Source organism: Pseudorasbora parva, chromosome 18 (assembly GCF_024679245.1).
Source record: "Pseudorasbora parva isolate DD20220531a chromosome 18, ASM2467924v1, whole genome shotgun sequence".
In the NCBI taxonomy this organism is placed as follows: Eukaryota; Metazoa; Chordata; class Actinopteri; order Cypriniformes; family Gobionidae; genus Pseudorasbora; species Pseudorasbora parva.
Genome location: NC_090189.1, coordinates 12672427 through 12697585, shown reverse-complemented (window position 1 = coordinate 12697585; position 25159 = coordinate 12672427). Strand labels below are relative to the sequence as shown.

The following is a 25159-nucleotide window of genomic DNA, read 5'->3' as shown; positions in this document are numbered from 1 at the left end:
CCCCCCATCTATTTCTGATCAAATAAATGCAGGTTTGATGTTCTTTAAAACACTTTAAAAATAGTAATGTTTCCAAACTTTTGACCTGTACCATATACACATTTTTCTCTTGGTACAAATTATGCATCAACATTAAGAGCTTTAAGTCTGCAGAAGTATTGAGTATAAAAAAACATCATGATGCATGAATGGAAGAAAAATACATCAATAAAGTTTTATTCATTTTCTTTTTGAAGAATGTCCCATGTTACTGTTCTTTTGCTTTTGTTTTTATATCGTACAATATCTTTACACTTGTAATCTGTAAAAACATTCAGGAAGTGTGTATAAAAAAGGGCACCACCAAAATAAATGACAGATTAGTTCACTCACACACACACGCACGCACATATATCCTCTGACATTTACATAAACTGTATTCTCCCTCTATTAGATTCCAAATATGTATACATATACATTTCATATATAAAATACATTTTAAAAGTGATGGTTAATTTCTTCTTAATATATGCCTGTTACTGTGTTCATTGTACTAACAATTTTGTGACAATTTCATGAAGTTTTTCATGTAAAAAACAAACAAACAAACAAAAACAAGAAAAATAATAGAGCCTTAACAAATTCAATCTGCAACAGTCTTTCACAGAAAGACTCTGGAAAGGCAACGTCACACAATACTGCCCTGCCTTTGAGCAGAGAAGAAGATACGAAGCAACAATCCTAACGAATATGATTGTACCTGAACGTCATGAGTGCTAGTGATGGCAGCGATACAAAATAAATAAGATGTCTAAATGTCACAGAGGGAAAATTGCAATCTTGATGCGAGTGTGTGCGTGTGTTAGTACAGATCAGCAATAAAAGAGGCATTCTCCAAGATACCTCGAACAGAACACAAACTCTATCTGATTTCCTTCAATTGTCTCTCCCTGCCATTATTTTGGAAAACATAAGGGAAAAGTGAAAACATGAGGGCGAGTCTTTATTTACCACTATGCGATTCATGTCCATGTTAACCCCGTGGTCTTCATATTTCTGCAGTCTTGACCCCATTGTCCAGTACTGCACAGTGAGGTTACAGGTCAGGTTGTCCATTCATTTTAACCAAGATTCATCTCCAAAAGCTGATTCTTAGCCCTTTCAGGATCTACAATGTCATATCAGTCCACTGCGAGCCAAGAAAGAGGGCTGATCGGCGGGTCTTCAGAAAACACACAGCAAAAACTCAACACGCCTTGTCTTTTCAAAAAAAAAAAAAAAAAAAAAAAAAAAACTCAAAATTAAAATTCTAGCTTTTAAGGTAATGCCCAGAGAGACTGTTAAATATGTTCATATATTTTTACACTATTCCACAGTTCTCAAAGGTTCAGGCAGCCAATCCACAGAGGAGAAATCCTCCTTTAATTTTTGCAGGACTCAAACAAACTTCTCCAGGAGATCAGACATCAGTGTCAGGGTCACATCTCTGCCTTTTCTCTGCCGTTTTATCATCGCACACAGAAACAGATGCGAATTCAGGAGTACAATAGGCAAATGAAAACTGAAAGACATTAGAACAAGCACACAACAAAACAAAAACAGCTGAGAATCACATCTATGCTCCTGAGTCCTTTGAGAAAGAGGAAAACCTTGGGTAGAAGCGAAACCGGAAATGGAAAAAGAGTGAGGAGAAAAATGGAAGATGGCCTGTAAGCCCATGGTACGTGAGAGAGCGAAATGGAGGGGTGATGGACGGAGGTTAGCTCCAGAGGCCGGCGTAGTTTCCGTGTAGGCCAGAACACAGCGGGCCGCCAGCCACAAAGAGTTTGGTGCCGGAGTCGTCGTAGCAGTGCGTGTACACGGCGTTCGGAAAGGAGCGGACGTCGGAAAAGTAGCTTCTCCACGTTTCATCGTGATTCTGTTGGAGAAGAATCAGCATTTTAGAGTCGACACAAGAACCTGACTGAAATGTTTTTACCCTCAGTAATTAATATTATTACACACCCATTCATTTTGATTTTTAAAGAAGTCTCTCATGTTCACTGAGACTGCATTTATTTGATTAAATTCAGTATAAACAATAATATTGTCAAATATAATTACAATTTAAAATAATATTTTTAATATTTTAAAATGTAATTTATTCCTGTGGTGCAAAGCTGAATTTTCAGCATCATTACTCCAGTCTTCAGTGTTACATGATCCTTCAGAAACCATTCTAATGATTCTGATTTTGGTTTCCAGCAAATCAGTTTATTAGAATGATTTCGAAGGATCATTTCTCACATTCAACATTTCTTATTATCAATGTTGGAAACAGTTGTGCTGCTACTTTTGGGGAAACCGTGCATTTGTTGTCAGGATTTTTTAATGAATAGAAAGTTCCAAACAACATTTTATTGAAATATAAATATTTTCTAATATTATAAATGTTTTTACAGACACTTGATCAATTTAATACATCCTTGCTAAAAGAAAGTATTAATTTCTTTAAAAAAAAAAAAAAATATATATATATATATATTAAATATATATATATATATATATATGATTCCAAACCTTACAACAGTGTGTATAATATGTATGTAACAAGCAGGATAATGTACAATTGGCTCTTCATTATCACAAAATAGCCTTAGACAGGGAAATGCATAGAGGAGTTGTTTATTTTGCGATAATGAGTGGCTGACTGAACATTATCCCTTAAATTATTATTATATAAGTAACAAAAGGGCAGCAACCTAAGTAGGTCAATTAAACCAATCAAATAGCAGTTATACTTCCGTGTGGACCGATTAATGCAGCAGACAGCATTTCTGCTTAATGAACTTCAAAATGGTAAGCAGAGGCTGATGCTGAAATAACCAACTGCTTAAGTAAGCACTTTGTAAAGGAGCATATATAGACCAAAATGTGATGGTAAAAATGAGTTAATGGACAATTAAAGCTATTTTTTTCTATAAAAACCCCCAGCAAAATTACACATACATCAAATGAGGTTGAAAGTTCCCATGAATAAACCAAACACTGTTTAAATGTTTGGTGTTAGTAAGACTTTCTATACCTTTTTTAACATTGATAATAAGAAATATTACTTGAGCCGCAAATCAGCATACTAGAATGATTTCTGAAGGATCATGTGACATTGAAGACTGTAATGTATGAGTAATGAGTAATGATGCTGAAAATTCAGCTTCGCTATCATAGGAATATTTCTATTATATAAAAATAGAAATTTTTAATATTTTATACTGTGAATTATTTTAAATTGTAATATTTCACAATATTATTGTTTTACTAGTTATATTAGAGCTGCACAATTAATTATGACAAGATTGCAATCTCAATTCAGAGAGAGCCAGAGAGAGCAGTTGAAATGTATGAAACAGCCTCACACACTCTTTTCAACCCCACACTATCATTATTCTGTCTAGCAATAATTAAAATAATCACAGAAGTACTAGGATAAAAAAAGTTTATAGATCAGACGTAAACACTGATGTCTACGGTAGTGATCAAAATAGAGCAAATCACCTTTTGAAAGTAACTTGATGCTTCAAATAAAGATTGTATTTGATGTAAGATTCAATTACATCATTACACCAGTTAGTGGTGAGTTAAAAATGTTGTTGAATCATTCATTCAAGAGATTATTTCAAAAACACTGATTCATCCAGTAATGAAAAAAATGAAAATTTTATGACCGGGGTCATTGAAATATTAATTTTAAACAGATTTTTTATTTTTCCTTCAAATTAAAACACTTTTAAATAGACTGCAGCAGTTAACATTTTGCCAGAAACTCTAGTGAATTATATGTTATTTGGTTTAGGTGTCTGTTCAGAATAGAGGAGACTCTGGATCTCTTTTTTTTTTTTTTTTTGTGAGATTCTCAATTTATCCAGATTTATGTAGCTCTACTGTATATAAAATATAAGTATAAAAGTATAATAAAAAAAAATACAAATTTTAATTATTAAGTACCTCCAATGGCCAATGTCAAATATAACATGCATATACTGGTCTAATCAAACTGACACCAGGGTCAAAATGGACAATCTTACCAGCCATCCTCTCCCTGTGGTGAGTTTCAGAATGCCCTCTGCAGTGCGATTCCGGTACCCGCCGGGTGTGCTGGATGGGCCATCCAGAAAACGCTGGGCCCTGATATCGTAGAAGAGCAGGGAACCTTGGCCAGTGCCTACTGTCACTATGTGCTCATAGAAACTCACAGAGCGAATACCTAAAAAATAATTAAACCAACGGAAAACTCAGCAACAGTTTGCTTTGCAAAATATAGGTTTTTCACTTTATGTGAACTATCCTGGGTAAAAAATAAATTTAAAGAAATTAAAAAATCTTACCACTGCCACGCTCCCTGGAGCTCACGGATTTTATGTTTTGAGTCGACTGCCGGGGGTCAAGAAAGGAAACATGAGCCTGAGAGCCGACTGCATAAACAGACCAGTCCATCCCATAAGCCAGACACACATTCTCCTTACAGTAAGGAAGTTTTGTAGAAAGCTCCTGAAAATCAAATAAAAACATAAAAAATTGTCACGAGACAATTGTAAAAATCTTCAAATATTGAGCTTGCCATAAAAAGCCAATATACACCAATCAGGCATAACATTATGATCTAATATTGTGTTGGTCCCCCTTTTGCTGCCAAAACAGAAGGTGTGGAGTGGTATCTGGCACCAAGATGTTAGCAGCAGATCCTTGCGAGGTGGGGCCTCCATGGATCAGACTTGTTTGTTCAGCACATCTCACACATGCTCAATTGGATCGAGATCTGGGCAATTTGGAGGCCAGGGAAACACCTCAAACTCGTGCTCCTCAAACCATTCCTGAACCATTTTTGCTTTGTGGCAGGGCCCAAACCTCACAGAGGCCACAGCCACAAGGGAATACCGGTTCCATGAAAGGGTGTACATGGACTGCAACAATGCTTTGGTAGGTGGAATGCTTTGGTAGCAACATTCACATGGATGGCAAGACCCAAGGTTTCCCAGCAGAACATTGCCCAAAGCATCACACTGCCTCCGCCAGCTTGCTGTTTTCCTATAGTGCATCCTGGTGCCATGTGTTTCCCAGGTAAGCGACACACACACACACACACACCCAGCCATCCATATGATGTAAAAGAAGATATGATTCTTCAGACCAGGCCATTCTTCAATTGCTCTGTGGTCCAGTTCTGATGCTCACGTGCCCACTGGTGGTGCTTTCTGCAATGGACGGGTCAGCCATCAGAACCAATTTGAGCTATAGTAGCTTGTCTGTTTGATTGGACCACACGGGCCAGCCCTCGCTCCCCACAATGAGCCTTGGCCGTCCATGTTCCTATCGTTGGTTCACCACTGTGTCTTCCTTGGACCACTTTTGATAAACACTGACCACTGCAGACCGGGAACAACCCACAAGAGCTGCAGTTTTGGAGATGCTCCGACCCAGTCATCTAGCATCACAATTTGGCCCGTGTCAAATTCGCTGAAATCCTTACGCATGCCCATTTTTCCTGCTTCTAACACATCAACTTGAGGACAAAATGCTCACTTCACTGCCTAATATATCCTGCCCACTAACAGATAATCAGTGCTATTTACTTCACCTGTGATAATGTTATGCCTGATCGGTGTATGAGAGAAAGATAAAAGAAAACGTTGATAGAGGTATCTGTACCTTACACAGGTTGTCTTCTGCTTTCCACAGATGGAAATATCCATCTAGTGAAACGGCACCCAGCTCCTAGAGGATGAATGAAGGAGATAAAAGGATAATTGGAGAAACAGTGAGCTTGAACAACGCACAAAGACTTATTAATTTCAAATGTGAATATAGCCACATGAGTCAAAGACAGCCGCTGACCTTATGGCTGTTGTTGAAGGCCAGTGCGCGCACTTTGCAGTTGTAGGGGTGGGTGTACTCTTTTGGGATGTCCTTGAGAGCACGGTGAGAGATGTGGGAATAACAAGGAACACCTTCCACATTCTGACACTTCTCCGCTTGTGACAACACCTCCTCTGATATCTCCCACAGACCCATGGAACCATCACGAGATCCTGCTCCATTAAACAAAACAAAAAGAATTCTCCTTTAATGGAAGAGTAGACTCTGTACACCATGTACAACATATGATTGTGTACAACACATAAGAGGTAATGCATAATTAATCTCAAAATACACCCAGACAGGGCAGTCAGAGGAAGTAGAGGGGTCTTGTATTGCCTTAAACAGGTTATTTTTTGTCAAATAGACAATTAAATATTGTGAAGAGAATTGTTATAAATATTGTTGCACATATAAAATAACATGAACAAACCATGAACAGCTGTTTTTTTTATTAACTAAAGTTAACAAGGATGAACTAATGCTGAACAGAGGTGTTGTTCATGGTTAGTTCATGCTAACTGCATTAACTAATTTAACATTGTAAAGTGTTACCAAAATATAATCATAAAAGATGGTTACACTTTACAATGTTTCATTAGTTACCATTATTTAATGTATTCACTAACATCAACTAACCATGAGCAGTACATTTGTTACTGTATTTGTTAATGTTAGTTAGTTTTTCTCAATTGCTAAAACACTATTTCTGAAACCTTGCTCCATTTTCTAAAACCATTAAACACAAAACCTCCTCTTCAAGCACTATTCACAAAACCTCTGACTCCTCTTGCAAAATGAAAAATTCGCCTCAAAACAGTTTTATCTGTGTTCAAAATCAAACACTGATCTCAAATCATAAACAAAGTGATCAAAATGATATACACTATCAAGCAATCAGTAAACAATACACCAAAAAATAGAAAACACATTTTTTAAAACATTTTTAATCTCAAAATAAATTTCGTATTTTTCTGTCCTTGTTTTGTGATGAATGAAAACATGTTCCATCATAGTAGCTCAAAACTGATCAGAAATTATTACTACTCTGCTTTGCAATTTTTTGTTCTTCCTCTTGCTTGTAGCCCTATTTTTACCAACTCATTCTCATAAAATGCATATATATCACAAATTGTATTTATTGTGCGATTTATACGCCAAAATTTGTTTTTATGTGCATATGATTTGCATTGTCATCCCATTGGATAGGTTTAGTTGTTTGGAGTACTTGCACATAACACAATATAAAGTACATATCAATTGCACAAGAAAACTGCGTAACATGCACAAAAACTCATTTTGGCAAATAAATTGCATGATTAATACAATTTGTGCTATAGATATGCATTTTCATTAGATTAGGCTGATTTTTACAGTACTGTACTCTGCATCTCACAAACTTGTCCTTTGTCTCTGCGATACTGTATTTTTTGTTCTTTGTTGATATGAAGCTGCAAACAATTAAAATCTATTGAGCAGTCAGTACTGTTAACAAATGGAAAGGAAAATTTTAAAGGCAATAGAATTTGTTCATTTGTACAGTATACAGCCTACAATGCACTGTACTTATATTGGTGGTTTCTCATCATTTAAAACAGGTTAAATCAGTTTTGAGTGGTTGTTTTCAGTAAATGACTGTTCTCCATTTGTATTTAATTGTTGCCACTTGCGTTTACACGTATGACGTGCATTAGAGAGCAGAATGTGTTTTGACAATGAGAATGTGTTTAGAGTTTTGCTGAAAAGTCCAAGTGAGATCTGCAAATTGTGTTTTACCATGTGAAATGGATTAAAGGGGGGGTGAAACACTCAGTTTCAGTCAGTGTCATGTCAATCTTGAGTACCTATAGAGTAGCATTGCATCCTGCATATCTCCGAAAAGTCTTTATTTTTTTAATAATTATATAAGAAAGATGCGCTGTTCCGAGTCTTTCCGAAAAAAGCCGAGCGGGTGGGGGCGTGTCGTGTGAGCGGAGCTAAATAATGACGTGTACAGCAGCGCTGTAGTGTTGAGTCGAGTCCGTCATCCCTAACAGCGGGAAAAAAACTTTATTCAAAATAAAAATATGGCTTTTAATCAGATACAGCCATACATCTATGATCCGGAATCAGACCCAGAGGCTGCAGTTGAACAGGAGCAGCAGCAAAAACGACTAGAGCAGGACGTCTGTATGTGGTAAGTTACAAGTTATACACTAACTATATAATATGCTTAGCGGCTTGTGTTATTTACATATTTATACTTGAATTATATCGTCGTATTTTTGTCTTTGAAGGTGTACATGTGGGAAGTGCAGTTGTGCACGTGTGTTTGTGTGTTTACGCGTGGTTTGTGTAGAGACATTTGAAGCAGTCTCACTCACCCTTCTAACGTTGGGACTGCTCCATCCTTCAGCATTAGGCGATTGGGAAAATGCGGCGTCGAGCTGGGCCTTGTGAAACAGTCGGCACCGAAATGCAGCGAACAGATATAAACATTCGCGCAACTCAGTTGCTGATCCGGAAAAGCAAATTACATCCACTGTTGCCTTAACGCGGGGTTTTGGAGAATCTGTGCAAGACTGTCTTGGTCTGGCAACCAAAAACGCACTTTTTTGGTGACATTATGTGTAATTGTCACCTGTCCAGAAATCTACAAACCAGCGCTTTGATGGGCGTAGGCTGTTGCTTTCGCTCTCTCCCTCTCTCTCTCTCACGCGCTTCCGGTAGAATTGTCCGTAAGGCCCATACAAGGAAATTCCGCCCCCACTAACGTCAATGGGGACGCATGATCTCAAAAAACTTGCCGAAACTTATGACTAACCGGAAGTAGTATTTTTGACAAAGAAATACTCCCATCAAACGTCCACCTTAACTTTTGAAACTTTGTCTATGTTTAGTATGGGATTCCAAGTCTTTAACAGTGTAAAAAGATCAGTATGCATGAAACAGCATTTCACCCCCCCTTTAAGGTATTGACAACAGACTGCACAATTAGCTAAATGAGTTCAGGCAACTGAGAAATGTGTTCAGCCGATGGGTTTTAGTGTTTTAGCAATTGAGAAAAACTGTAATAAAAATACAGCTATTCACGTTAGTTCACAGTGCATTAACTAATGTTAACAAGATTTTAATAATGTATTAGTAAATGCTGAAATTAACATTAACAAAGATAAATAAATGCTTCATAAATTGCAGTTCATTATTGGTTGTTAACTAATGAACCTTTCTGTAAAGTGTTACCAAGAAAAATTTGCTTTTTTCCCTTTTTAATTTTAGGTAATATTATTTGACACACTTTATTTTTATTAAAAGTCTATATAAAGCCTATATAAGCCTTTATATAATGGAATTTGTAGAAATTTCCGTAAGCCAAAATTTAAAAAGGCTTTAAAAGTATTGTTAGTTAATGCTGACTATTGTGTATGATAGTGTAATGTCTACACAACCTTATTAAAGTGTTCAGGCAATAAACATGCAATGCTTCCATGTATCAGGCACATTTCCACCTAATCCTACACTAACTTTTCTTCATGGAATAGAAAGAAAAGCCTTCTTTGTTCTCTTTATTCTGAACATTTTCCCTATGATGATCCTGAAAATAAACTCACCGGTGTCTACTGTTGCTATAGTAGGCTATCGGACGCAATTTTATTATATTATTTTCTATAAATTAGCTATAATACGAACGGAGCGCGAGCAATCCAGTGAAGGCGGCAAAATCGGGCTCGGGCATAAATGCAGGGCTCTAGTGGAAATGGCTCATTGACCGCCACCTACTGGTTATAGTGGTAATTCCATGTCTTTTTTAAATAAAAGTGCTTGTTTGCTAGCCTGACAGGCCAGATCCACATCAAGATGTTTGGTCTGGAAACTCACCATTGACAGGGCTCAATCCGAGGGGCGGGATCAACGGTTGTCTTTCAAACTCCCTCAACACGCCGTGCACGCAATTGGATAGCGCTACAACCAACCAGAGCAACAAAGGTGAAGGAGAACTCGTTGACAGATTAAACTTTCGAACGATCCGGACGGCAAAACTCAGAACACATTTTCCCTTCTTAAGAATGACTTCAGTGCCGTTCTTTGTTCTTTTATCAGAGAAATGCTTAACTCCAAATCTTCCAGAGTCGCGGCCAAAGCTGATTCGAAACACCGCCGTTTGTCAGCTTCTGTTTTTACTTGAAGCACGTGCACGCGCAACTTGACCTTCATTATATTAAGCCCCGCCCACTGACTCTATACACGATGTGATTGGCCCGACAAGAGTTTGGTGTTTACAGCTCAGAAGTGAATTGAGAGTTGTTAGACGAAACTCACGGCAAATTAGATTTGCTGCCGCTAGGGTGCGTCTACATTTCTAGGCTACTTGTTTGCCACAAATGGTTAGCTTTCCTACACCTTTAAACTTTAGTTTTACAAATCACCACATTAAAAATAAATAATATTAAAAACTGGATAATATTTAGAGCTTTGAAGTGCTGGAAAAAGTCTGAAGTCATTGAAAACTGTTTGAATTTCACTCTCAAAAGGTTGTACTTCTCTTTATTATTAAAATCAGAATGAAATAGATTTGCAGCCTAGAAATCTAGACGCACCCTAGCGGCAGCAAATCTAATCCGCCGCGAGTGTCGTCTAGCAACCCTCAATACACTTCTGAGCTGTAAAAACCAAACTCTGGTCAGACCAATCACATAGTGTATAGAGTCGATGGGCGGGGCTTAACATAATGAAGGCAGAGTTGCGCTTGCGTGCTTCTAGTAAACACAGAAACTGGCAAACGGCGGTCTTTCGAATCAGCTTTGACCGCGACTCTGGAAGACTTGGAGTTAAGCTTTTCTCTGAGAAAAGAACAAAGAACGGCACTGAAGTCATCTTAAAAAGGGAAGATGTGTTCGGAGTTTCGCCGACCGGATACGGCAAAAGTTTAATCTGTGAACTAGCTCCGCTTCACGTTGCTCTGGTTGGTTGTAGCGCTATCCTATCGAGTGCAGAGGGAGTTTGAAAGACAACCGTTTATCCCGCCCCTCGGATTGAGCTGTCAAAATGGTGAGTTTCCAGAGCAAACATCTTGATGTGGGTCTGGCTTGTCAGGCTAATAGATTTGTGTACAAATATAAAATCACAATACAGTTCTGAAAATGAGTTGTTTTGGATGTGCTAAACCGTGATGAAAATAATATCAATCTTAATGTTCCAGAACTGGACCCTATTTACTTCATGCAAAACACACTTTCTATTTCTTTTCTCCCTTTGCGCTTGGGGTGAAATCTGACCTTGGAAATTCTTGACAGTTATCGTGAAATGTACACTAGCACTTAATGTGTTAGCACACAGTGTTTGCACAAAACTGGATCGGCAAGCTTCTTACCCGAGACTGCCATGGTATCACTGATCCACGCAATGGAGAATATCCAGTCGTTGTGCCCATCCTGGTAAAAATATAGAATCAAATTGGAGTCTTTATATAACAGGATTGTTTTCAATTAAATTAGCCAAAGCTAGACAGTAAGAACACTTTTTTTCTTACATTTTCTGGAACCAAAGGCTGAAGCCATTAAACCATATGACATTTACACTACTTGCACAACTAGAAAGGGAGCAAAGGGCGGACTCACATCCCCAACACAGACAGGATCAAGTGTCGGAAGTCTGTACACTGCCAGGCTGTTGGGATTGTCGCCTCCAGTGGCCAGCAAAGTACGAGAGGGGTTCAGCTCTATGGCGTGGATGCCACATCCCTGCTGGACATCCAGGCCACTGACTGATCCTGTATTGTGGAAATGGAAATGGCCTCCCACTCCACTCAAACTCTGGGAGACATCTCCCCTGCCCTCTCTGTCTTTCAGCATGGGTATCCTGGTTATCTGTCCTGAGAGGACATCCACCACAAATAGCTAAAAGAAAAAAACAACACAAAAAAACTGGATTAGTAAATCATCCTTGTAGGAATCCAGTTTAAAAATTATTAGATCACTTTGGAAACGCACACAAAAAACAAAGCATAAATAGTTGAAATCTAAATATAATGCTTATGAAAGAGGATGGAGACTATCAAGCTCTCAATTGTAGTCTGGGACATCTTAACACATGTCCTACTTGTATGTATTGGAGCTTGACAGTTGCCAGTCTCTTTCGTTGTAAGGAAAAGCATTTTTGGTGAACTATAACTTTAAAGGGGTCATATAATGGTGCATGCAATTTTACAAGCTGATTGTATGGAAAATGTGTTGGCAGTGCCTGTACACAACCATCCTATAATGACAAAAATCCATCAAGTGTTTTTTTTTTTTTTTAATCTCCCTATATGTTTTCCCCCCATCTCAAATTTAGCTTTAAAAAAAAAGAGACAATTTTTCTGCCATTGCAAACATTCTCTCGTGCACCCCCGGTGGTCAATTGATACATTACAGATCTTTTTTTCAGGAGCAGCTTCTTAGCAAAACCTGCTTCATACTGACCATAGTTTTTAAAGCAGTCTGGTGAGAAATTATTTGTGCGGCGCAAATGTGAAAGCATTGATGTTGATCGGGGTAATATTCCCTTCGAAAACAAAACTGCATCTTCAGCGGTTTGGATTTAGGAACATCAGAATGACTGCTGTGTTCGTTATTACACCTAAGAACAGAACACCACAATCGCTTGGCCGCCATTCTGCTCCAGCGTATCAACATTGGCGTATCAACTATGATGAGCTCGCTCAGGGCGGGTCTGAGATGAAACGCTGCTGTCAATCAACAGTCGTGGGCTTTCCTGTAGCTCAAACTGTAGAGCGTGGTGCTAGCAACGCCAAGATCATGGGTTCGATTCCCAGGGAAAGCAAGAACTGACAAAAATGTAACATGTGTACCTTAAATGCAATGTAAGTCGCTTTGGATAAAAGCGTCTGCCAAATGCATAAATGTAAATGTGGGAGGGGCGTCTGACCGTGTGACGTCACATGGTCGAACGGCTCGATTTGAGACAGGGGAAAACATAAGGAGATTAAAAAAAACACTGGATGGATTTTTATCATTATAGGATGGTTGTATACAGGCACTGCCAACACACATTTTCATACAATCAGCTTGTAAAAGTGCATGTACCATTATATGACACTGCAGTTAACTTCTATATAGTGGTTTAATTATGTATATGAGGTATATTACGATGTTATGATGAACTATATGCCTTTCTCCACTGACGTTCTATGATGCTCAAAGCTTTTCTAAGGATGCTGATTTTTAGAAGGCAGCTGTCTGACTCTGAGATGGCGAATGGGAATATGGTCGTGTGTAACATTAGCAACACATTATCTGGCTCAAGCCAAACTCAAGCCAAAGGCTAATCACATTAATTACTATTGTGTCAGACATTTTAGAGAGCAATACGTAAAAGGCATTACATTCTTCTACACTAACCTGTAGACGACCCTGTATAACTTGTTCTGAATCAGCTGAACTGAATCAGTTTCTGATTCAAACATATATGGCTGAAATAAACCAGAATTTCTTGCCATTGTGTAGCGTTAACTACAGTACAGTTGACAGAGTGGATCAGGTATTCTGAGCTAGTAGGAGGAGTGGAGGCGGAGACTAATAATATGTGCGTCTACAAAAAGAAAACAAGGGTGAAGTTACATTCAAGCTCTTTCATGGCATGAAGAAATTGTTTCCACAGGGGGAAAAAACATTTAAACCTGTCATTTTGTTGATCAAAGTTGAGTTTTATTGGATAAAATTGACAACAGGGGGACTTTAAATCAGTTAAACTCTGTAACAGCATCAATGTACAAGCCAAAATGAGTACTGGTATCCGTTTCAATCAACAGCATGTCACAGTAGCTGCCAATACAGATGATTTAACCAGGAATATTACTGTAGCATTTTTTGTACAGGTAGGTAGTGTTTGTTTAGTATCAATGAGATCCTACGTAATAATATACATTTTAGTTAAAGTTTTAGTAATTTTATTGTGTGTTTTGTCATTAAATTTTTTTTAAATAATAACCCTGCTGGTAGGTCTACTGTTTTTGCCTTTTCTCTTGGAAGATTTAGCTTTTGCACTTTAGAAATGTAAATACCAGACTCCTATTCTTATCTACTATTTCCCAGTTTACACCAAACATCAAACTTTAAAATTTTTCACGATTTAAATGGGAGAAAAGACCATTAATTTGTGGAAGATCATAAATATATCGCCTAGCAACTTGGGGGAGAGGACGCTGGCATTTTCTGTTTGCCGCCTCTCCACCCACAAATCATGTTAACTGTACAGTTAGATTTAGATTTTATTTTCTTATGACATGACTTTGACTAGTCTAACAGTCAAAGCTACAATTGGGACTGTTGCTGATTGCTGGCAGCTACTAAGAGGACGTTGTTCGCCGTTTTCCACCGCTTCTCTGCTGTTTTTATTTGAATTGTGGCGGTTGCTTCTGGTTTGAAGGACATTCTGTGTTGCTCGCTGCGGCTGCTCTCTCTTCTGGGTGTCGGCTGCTCACTGGTGGTCTCCCTTGGGCTTGAACTGCATGGTGGCTGAGGTTGCCGGTTGATTGGTGGCATTTTCACCGGCCCAGCGTCATCAGTGTCCGGCATGATGTTGAGATGTTCCGCGTCCCGGCTGCACCGCTGTTCCGTCTTGCATTGTGGCCGTGGAATGGCTTGGGCATCTGCGCCGACCCCGGTGTGTCCACAGAAGTGCCCGGAAAACTTTATCTCCTGCATAGTGCTGCAGCGATCCCCTCTATCTGGTCTTCAGCTGTCATGCCTCGACAACGTCATCAGGACACAGCCGAATTGGGAATATGTAGCACCAGAGCGTCTAGCGCTGGGAGAAATGTAAAATATGGAGTGGACCATGGTGTGCTGTGGAGCTTACAGAGACTTTCAACCTTCAGCTCTTTTTTTCTGTTTAGAAATGCTTTATGTGTTGGTTGATTGTTTGTATTATTCTATATTTTTACTTGTTAATCATTTTTTTTAAATATTTTTTCCCTTTTCCATTGTTGCACTTTGAGATTCTTCGGAATGAAAAGTGCGTTATAAACAAAACCTATTATTATTATTAAATACAGCACTGATAACGATACATAATGAAGTACTAATGAAAAACCATCTCACCGTGTTGCATTTGGTCCCACACACCACCTGCCTGTGGTTGAGCCATTGGGAAGCGAACACCTTGTTGAGGCGGCCGAGGGAGAACTCTCTCTCTCTTAGGATTCCGGGGATGCGTCCAGCAGCAAATCCGCGGAGACTCCTCTGGAAGCTCCACTCATGCTGCTGTTGCGGGCGGAACTCCCTCCCTCTCACAGAGCACACCACCGACCGCCGGCTTTGCCACCAGTGCTGGGCGTGACACGCTGAGCTGGACACGCGGGCACGCTTGAATGCACTGTGACAACAGTCAAACTGTCAGAGGGACAAAAAGAAGTGATTCGACCAAATGTCAACAAAACCAAATGAAAACAATTTACCTACATAATAAAAGTTCTTTATCGTGCATGATGTCATTTTAAAAAATGCTATCCCTTGAAACAAACTGTAAAGCATTTACTGGCAGTTACTGATAATAATTTTCATGTTATAACCAATAAAATAAATAATTAATTAAAAATAAAATTCACAGAATAAATCAAATATATTTAACTAAATAACTAAATATAAACCACTTAAAACTAAAATCAATCATTTTAAATGCTACCAAATAAATACAAGCATCACAACATTATAATTTACAGCATGAAATGGATTAATTAATCAATAAAATGTATGAAATTATAAAAAAAAATATCAGTGTTTGCAAGAATCACTAAGCGAGCATTAAATCATCCTCATAAAACTGTCCAGAGCTTTAGTTTTACCTTACAAAAATGATCTTTGTTAGTAAATTGCACATTATCTCTCTCTCTCATTCTGATTATGTAACCTTTTTTTAAACAGAAACCCAAAATTATGCGAACAATCTCACAGGACATCTGTTTTAGGTGGCTTCTTTGCAATCCAGCACTGTGTAGGCACTTTTGCAGCTTTTTAAAAACAGCTTGCGTTCGAAGAAAAACACCTGGTGGCACCACAAATTCATCACCTCTTCCTGCTAACAGAACTTTATACAATCAAACACGATAAATTGCATCAAAACAGCAAACCAACAAAAGCGAGGGTGTAAGACTGAAAAAACTATGCCGAAATGTCTGAATGAAGAACAAGGACTCTCTGAGAAAATAAAGGAAATTAGCATCTGAGCTTATTCATAGAGTTAGGGTCTCTGTCCGAGACGACATCACACTGAGTGAATCATCTATGAATGACTCTAATTTACATGCCTTTCCTTTCACATGAAACTTCCCCCAAACTACTGCTCCCACAAACTTGAGATCACCTGAAATGCACCAGAAATCTCTTTGTTACAATGTCAATCCTCACAATGCAGTATTATATGTGTTTGATATCGTTTGAAATGTCTCAGTGCGACTGGTACAAATATCTCAACTCCACAGAAGTAAACTAGAACATCATGAATGTTTTAAGGGTTTAAAGATATCTTTCCTTGGTGTATGGTGGGTGTGGCTTTCAGCCATTTGGCCTCTCTTCTAATCAAGTCTATAGAACTTGATCAATGCAAATTCCTATTGTGATGGGTATGTATCTGGTTCTGGGTATTTAAGGAAATGTTGCAAAGAGCTCAAGGCTTGACACTTTAAACCGGTCAGCCCGTAATGTTGGATGTCTCAAAATAGCCAGCATTATGTAGTTTTCAGAAGTCAGGTATACATTTCATTCTTTACTTCAGACTATTTGATGTTATATATGGATTACCTTTGAATTGACTATGTAATTGGCTTTATACATTTACCTGACTGTAAATAAATTGTTACACTTTGATGGATTCTGACTTGCTCTGGAGTTATTCAGGTTGGGTATAATTTCAACAAAGGGTTAAACGGAATAATTAAATGTGTACTTAAACTATTAAAAATGAATGACCAAATAACCAATTGGCATTCTAACCTAAATTCTAAATTATCATTAAATGGAGTCAGATAACGAGGGATTGGAATAAAATCCCCTTTTCCCCGCTGAAAAGACGAACGCGCAGCGAACTTCACCCGCCGATCGTTAACCTCCATTGGGACGATTTGGGCGGCCTTACAAAATGGTGACCAGCCTCCGTGATGTTGCAACTCTCTTACGAGCAACGTCTTTTCAGCGAAGTATTCGATTTTAAAATCAACAAGAGGTTTGCACTTCTCTTTCTTCAGCTGTTCTGGTAAGTAAAATTCTTTTTGCCCTTTTAGAAATGTTTAGGGAAAAACAGACGCATCCCATATAGACACATTAATAGAATGGGTCGGAATACCCAATGTTAGACCGGAACCGCAATCCGGTGGGGTTTAAGAATTTAGATACATCACATACCAGGGACATGATAGCGACAGCGCAGTAGAGGAATTAAAACTCATGTTATGGATTTTAAAATATTTCTTTGTCGGCGTAGACCTACAACAACTAAACCTAAATTGGAAAAACATCTTCCAAACTATTTCCTGAGACTCGATAAGCATTTGTAAATTAGAGTGTTTTTAAAATCAGCTAAATGCTTTCTCCGTTGTTTTATTAGCTGCAACAAACTAGCAACACACGATGAGAACGAGCAAACAATAGAATTAAAAATCTAAGTTTGTAAACAATTGGAAGACATTTGTGATTTGATAAATAGCAAAGTTTATATTTGTTTATGAAAAGCAAAGTAGGAAAACAGGCTGATGCATATGCAACATGTAAAAATGAAGAGAACTTTTTGTTTGATCAAAATTGGCTACAGCTATTATTGCCACACAGCTAAATTACTCGTGGCTACAAATGATTAAGAGGTGGTACGATTCAAATCTAAGATTGATACACAGAATGATAGTGATGTTGTTACTGTATTTTTGTTAAGAAACCTCATGATGTTTCTGAGTGGCTCAGCGAGCCCACGGGCCGTACCACGCCCACTCGGAGAACAAAGACTTTCTCTCTATGTTCAATGGGAGCGTTTAGCCAAATAAGTAACACCTAAATCTATCACATTTTGTAAATTCAGTTAAAATTGCCACTGTGCTGCCAAGCAGATTAGTCTGTAAATAGACTAAATCAAGCAAATAGGCATTTGTAATCTAAAAAGAGATACAACGAATGTGCTTGCATCAGTCTTGAACCAGTCTTTCATATTCAAATGTATTGGCATGAAAATAAAATCCGAAACCTCACTCAAAACAGAATTCAAGCAGGAATTTGACTGCACTCAGCATGTGCTGCTAGTTCATTGGATGTTAACACCAACAGAGTCGCTCATTGGCCTTAAGCCTGACTGTTGTTGTGCAAGCAATGTACATGCCAGCCAGTTGTGACTGCAGGGCCGAATCAAAATCATTATCTTTAAGACATTTTGATAAATATGTTGTTGCGTTCGATTTAATTTTGATTTACTCTGAAATTATTGATTTTAGTGCATTAGGATGTATTGTTACCGCAAATCTGTCAGGTTAGTAACGGACTGGAGTTCAGTTTTTGGGTGGAGCTTTGAGGCACGCCGACTGAGATTTTAGAGTTCCGCCTAACGCTTGGTATTAGTTCGTATGCATTTTCAAATTTGTAATTGTACTAAACACGTGCGCATTGAACACACGATAGTTGTTTGTGTTAATAAAAACACCTAGGCTATTTAAGTTTATTCTTTAAAACACAAGATTGCTTTAATGTAAGTGTATGAAACACTTAGGATAAAGGTTGTAGATGCTATATGCATTCTAGACCATGTATCTTGAGAAAAACTGAATAAATGTGGTTCTTTGTTGAATTTGTTTGTCTCCCAGGTGGAGCATAGGATTGCCATGTGGCTACAGTGTTATTCAATTGCATTAACCATGAAAATGCTATAACGTATGTTGTGTTAATAACTCAGTGGATCATGTACATCCATGACACCACAAGACTACGCTCAGGTTAGTAACACGGACTAGAACACAGTTTTTCGGTGGAGCATAAAAGCACACCAGGCTGATGTTTTAGAGCTCCGACTAACACATTGGCGTTCAGATACGTAGACTTGGACTGCGGGTTGAAAGACTAAAGACGTCTTCCGTTTAGAACAATAACAAATTGTTAGACCAATCTAAATAGGGCAACCCTAATTCCTGATTGTTGTAATATTGCTCTAAATTACGTAGACGTGGAAAACCACGGCATGATTATAGAAAGTCACCATTAGAGATAGTAAGTTGGTCACTTGAATCTGTGGTGATGGTCATGGGCCTCTGATTGAAAGCAGTTTGCATTAATTACGAGAATTCAAACCCAAGGGGACTGAACAAAAATATCTTGGAATGATCAACGTGTAGCACGGGCGTCCAAGATATCAGTCGTATGGCCTCTACTGACGACCAAGACTGACGAGTTTGTGAATACTCATGTTATCGGAATCTTGGTTTACTGACTATAACTCAATGTAAAAGATTTAACCTCTGTCTACTTGACCAAGACTGATAAGTTTGTGATTATGGGCCCGCATACTGGAAAGTGCGAAGACCCTGTGACTCTAAGAACCTAGTGAATGATTTCAATAAAGTAAAGAGTTAAGCAGAATAATCAGACATTAATTCATATTTATAAAGTATTAGAAATAATTAAAACGTTTACATTATTGAGTCAGATAAAAAATTGAGGTAATGCAATAAGAAATGTATTCGATTTTAATCTTGTGTTGCATTGGTTCAATTCCCAGTGCCAAAAGGGAGGGGTTGTGCTGTTATCTTTTGCCTTTACAAGAACACAGCTATATGTGTGGCACTGATAATAGCAAACCAATTCACCCTTCACCACAGAAGTACCTCAATTTTTTTTTTACAGGTCACAGAGACCTCAAATAATCAAATGTGTGTGCGACACCGTAAAACAAAATTCAATGCAGACAACACCAAAACAGGTGAATCAATTTCTGCCCACAGATCTGACTGTAAAGAGAGCAACTGGAAATAAAGCCATGGGAACCAACCCATCGGAATTCATGACAGTATGAGCGATAAATGCTCTGATTAATTCAGAAAAATTCTCCAGCAAAACTGGGGTCTCTAATGCTCACAGCAGACTGTGAAGGCTCGACTGTAAGAACAGTTTTAAGGTGTCACACACTGTACTAAAACAACAGCAACAATTCAGACCTGGCCGATGAAACTCTGTTTCATGTGACAGCCAGGATGAAAATTGCAACAGACATAATAGTGCCATTCAAATAAGTCCAAACCTGACTGTGAAGCTGTTGATAATGTCAGAATTAACTGTGATTCTCTGCATTATTTTTGTCTCAGGTTTACAACTGCAATTCCTTGTAGGATGGACACCAAGATGGGGCTAACACCCCCATCAGAGCCAAAACAATGGAATTGTCAGAACAACCTGGAATGATGGAGATGGGTGCGAAAACACTTAATGGGGTCATTCACACTTCACAAAATGACCTACCAGTGTAGCACTGGAACTAAATTTTGCAACACAGATTGTTATTGATAAGACTCCACCCATCTCCCAAAAACAAACACAGAACACAGAACACACACCTCCTTCACTACACCCTCATATCACCTGAAACAGATCAAATCTGTCCAGGTTGTACACTACACATCATAGATGGCATAGAGTCCAAAAGTGTTACTTCACTAAAGATCTATTGTCCATCTTTTCACACCAACAGATCCAAATAGCTTCAAACACACAGGACAGTAGAGTTGGTCACATGATGACAATCTAACGAAGACACACACACACACACACACACACACACACAGACACACACACACTCACTCTCTCACAGTCTCTCAAAGTCTCTCTCTCACACACACACACACACACACACACACACACACGCACACGCACACGCACACACACACACACACACACACACACTCACGCACACACACACACACACACTGTGACAAGGAATACACAATCTCCATTATTGTATGACTAAACATATTTAGATCTGCCTTAATTGCATTGGAAGATTCCTGAACAAACACAGTGGTTATTATATATATATGTATATCTTCATAATTGTGATTGAATATTGAATATTATTGATGATGTTATTATTATATGCATATCATCTATTTTAATATATAAACTGCACTGACTTTTTGCTGCATTTCCTTAGGTAATCCAGACCAAGAATACTTAAATTCCGCTGTCACTTTATCACAGTGATAGTGAAGAATTAGGTGATTAAATACCACCCCACCAATTATGACCTTAAAAAAACACTTGAGAGAAGGTGTACCAATCGCACTGCTGACGTGAACCCACATTGTTTTTTATTTTTGTTTTCTTGCATTGTATGTTCTTATGCATTTCTCTATGGCTTTAAGTTCATCAGTGTTCAGTCGTTAAGTGGACATTAAGACTCTTTTCAGGTGTCAACTACGGAGAAGCCTTCCACCCATTGAAATCTACCCAGTGAACCACACCATTGGAGGTGTGAGAATTACACAAGGAGAGTCAGATTATCGGGAAGGTGCAGAAGCAGAAGCTTCCCCATGAAGAAGTGACACGTTAACTGAACATTCACCAAGGTCCGAGACTGACTCTATGAACATGCTGTGCTGAACCACAGGTAGAACACCTGAACACATTCACCCACCAGCTTAAACTCAAGCTACACACACCTGGTAAGACGGTGTCCTGCAGGTGAACAAAGAGCCTTCCGAAGGGCTCTGCAGCTGCTAAGACAATTTCGTCATCTCAAGGATTGAACCAACGTCTAACCAACATCTAACAGTGATCCCATAGGACCACCAGAGTTTGACCCATTGGGATCAAGAGGTGGAACTGTAAGACTGAAAAAACTATGCCGAAATGTCTGAATGAAGAACAAGGACTCTCTGAGAAAATAAAGGAAATTAGCATCTGAGCTTATTCATAGAGTTAGGGTCTCTGTCCGAGACGACATCACACTGAGTGAATCATCTATGAATGACTCTAATTTACATGCCTTTCCTTTCACATGAAACTTCCCCCAAACTACTGCTCCCACAAACTTGAGATCACCTGAAATGCACCAGAAATCTCTTTGTTACAATGTCAATCCTCACAATGCAGTATTATATGTGTTTGATATCGTTTGAAATGTCTCAGTGCGACTGGTACAAATATCTCAACTCCACAGAAGTAAACTAGAACATCATGAATGTTTTAAGGGTTTAAAGATATCTTTCCTTGGTGTATGGTGGGTGTGGCTTTCAGCCATTTGGCCTCTCTTCTAATCAAGTCTATAGAACTTGATCAATGCAAATTCCTATTGTGATGGGTATGTATCTGGTTCTGGGTATTTAAGGAAATGTTGCAAAGAGCTCAAGGCTTGACACTTTAAACCGGTCAGCCCGTAATGTTGGATGTCTCAAAATAGCCAGCATTATGTAGTTTTCAGAAGTCAGGTATACATTTCATTCTTTACTTCAGACTATTTGATGTTATATATGGATTACCTTTGAATTGACTATGTAATTGGCTTTATACATTTACCTGACTGTAAATAAATTGTTACACTTTGATGGATTCTGACTTGCTCTGGAGTTATTCAGGTTGGGTATAATTTCAACAAAGGGTTAAACGGAATAATTAAATGTGTACTTAAACTATTAAAAATGAATGACCAAATAACCAATTGGCATTCTAACCTAAATTCTAAATTATCATTAAATGGAGTCAGATAACGAGGGATTGGAATAAAATCCCCTTTTCCCCGCTGAAAAGACGAACGCGCAGCGAACTTCACCCGCCGATCGTTAACCTCCATTGGGACGATTTGGGCGGCCTTACAAGGGCATCCATTTGATGCTAAAGCCACCTGGCAGACAAAGCGATCGTGTGCTCCCGGCAAGCGTTGACAAATCAAATATAGCCATGACAGGGGCGTGTAAAACCAGTGGCTTGAAGTATATCAGCTTCACATTGTTCCCGTAGTCCCAACAATGAGTGTGTGTGAGACGGACGCTCATTCATTTTAATGCTTGTTCCCGCTAAACAACGCTGACATCATAATGCTTATAATCAAGACACCATCACCCATATAAATAACTTTTGCTGAAATTACATCATCTCTCCTGAGTGAGATCTTGTCATAAACACTGGTGTGTTTCTACTCCAGTAAAGCCTTTTCAATCCCCCTTCAGGCCAGTAAACGTCAGCCATATCTGACTGACCCAGATCCTAACGGCCAAGTAGGTCAGAATAGGATCTTAGTCAATACACGGCCACCTTCCCATTCACAAACTCTGCAAAAGTGTATAATCATACAAAGAAAAATGACCTTCAAGAGTGGTAAAGCTGTGGGAAACCTGCAAGGATCAGCATTAACAATCAAGCTCTCCTACAAAGATATCTGACATCATCTGACCCCTATAGTCCCGCCCCCAAATTCACACCATTGGTTGATCCTGGGCTGTGCTGGTCGGGATACACAAACAAACATTTCAAAAGGGGTAAACCTGCAAACACTTTGAGATGTAGTTGTCTGTATATTAAGCTATGCTATGTGAAAGTACTGAAGCATGAAAAAAACACATTATTATAATACTAAAATTAATAATATGAAATTTAAATAAAAACAGTGAGATGAACACAAAGTCTAGACAATCATTCACTTCATAAAGTCAGTTATTTGGCCTATGATATCAGTGACTTGTTTTAATGATTTTCTCTTTTAGATTTGGCTGTCACACCGAGATATATACACCAAGTACTAACTTGTGATAACAGAAATAAACCTTCAACAAAGCCAAAAAAGGAAAGCAACTGCTAGTCTTCCAATCAGTGTGTTGCTTTAGTTTTAAGTCTAGATAACAACACCAGTAAAAAGTCACACGGGTATATTTGTGGCAATAGCCAACAATACATTGTGTGTTTGACTTTTATTCCAAAAAACATTAAAATAATAAGTAAAGATCATGCTCCATTAAGATATTTTGTAAATTTCTTACCGTAAAAATATTTTAAAAAAAATCAATATTAGTAATATGCATTGCTAAGGGCTTCATTTGGACAACTTTAAAGGCGATTTTCTCACTATTTTGATTTTTTGCACCCTCAGATTCCAGATTTTCAAATGGTTGTATCTCGGCCAAATCAGCTTTCATGTGATGTATAAATTTATAGACTGACCGTTATGACTGGTTTTCTGGTCCAGGGTCACATATATTCAATCTATATAAAATAACTTATAGGTCTGACGAAATGTGGCTCTAGAGTTATATTACAATAGAGAGAAAATCGAATAACTTTACATGACAAAAATATGAAATGTTGATACGTTCAGACCTGTATATAACGTTTTGTATCGTAATCAAGAATCATTGTGCCGCAAAAGACACACTGTGTTCTTGATATTTCTCAAATTAATCATGAAATAATGGAGAACGACAGCAGATCTCAGTCCTCCTGGGCGACTGATCAGTTAATGCTGTCTGGCCCTTGCTGGAGTATCATCATCCTGTAATCTAGTGCAGGATTAAGACGTACTCATAACCTTAAATGACGTACTCATAACCTTACACATAACATTAAATGTACAAGGCAACTAATAAATGATTACACATGAATAAACCAGCTAACCAATGCCAGATCAATGTCAACAACAACTAAGTTCACAACCCCCCCATTAGCCTTTAGCCAAGTAACGTTAAGCAGACTGGTGGTGCTAACATTAGACTGCAATCTTTTCCTGTTTGTAAACTGTCACATTTTTGAGCTTCTGTTTCCCATTATACGTGCTTATTATTTTATAAATAATGAGAGGCTAGCATATGGCTGCATAGTGTTTTAACTATAAGAGATCTGCTGTTTTTTTACCTGTTGTTCCTTGGGCTCCTCTGCTTTCCTTTTCCTGCTAACTGTTTTTCTCGCCATAGCCCGACACGCACAGGTCCCTCACCCACATGGAGGGTAGCAGCGACGCTGGGAAGTGGATCATATAATGGCGATGGGGTTGTTACGGCGGCCTCTGGGCTGGTGAAGCGGCGCGACTAATCGAATCCAACCGAGTCGCGGCGGCCGAGGATGAATCGAATAACCGCCCGACTCTGTTCCAGTGGGCGATCCCCGATCCGTTTGATTTGGGTCGTTTTTAGGGCAGGTTTGTTTGCTTTCCGCCTGTGTGGAGGAGCTACAACGGTACAGCTGCCCCTCCCCTGCACCGAGCTCACTTTTCACCTATCTTCTTTCTCTCTCTCCGTCCGTCGTTCTCCTGACAAAAACGCGTCATCCGACAACGTACATCACCGCGCGCAGCCGCAATCCAG

At 38.6% G+C, this 25159-nt stretch overlaps 1 protein-coding gene across 1 annotated transcript; it reads right to left on the bottom strand.

The window, feature by feature from the left end:
* Window positions 1-189: 189 nt before the first annotated feature.
* Window positions 190-25159, bottom strand: dcaf12 (DDB1 and CUL4 associated factor 12). Its single transcript, XM_067423255.1, has 9 exons — window positions 24711-25159; window positions 14952-15242; window positions 11469-11747; window positions 11222-11282; window positions 5851-6044; window positions 5665-5730; window positions 4344-4506; window positions 4044-4222; window positions 190-1897 (listed from the first exon to the last, which is right to left on the bottom strand). Exons 1-9 carry the CDS (start codon window positions 24765-24767, stop codon window positions 1739-1741), a joined length of 1449 nt encoding a protein of 482 aa, XP_067279356.1. The 5' UTR covers window positions 24768-25159; the 3' UTR covers window positions 190-1738.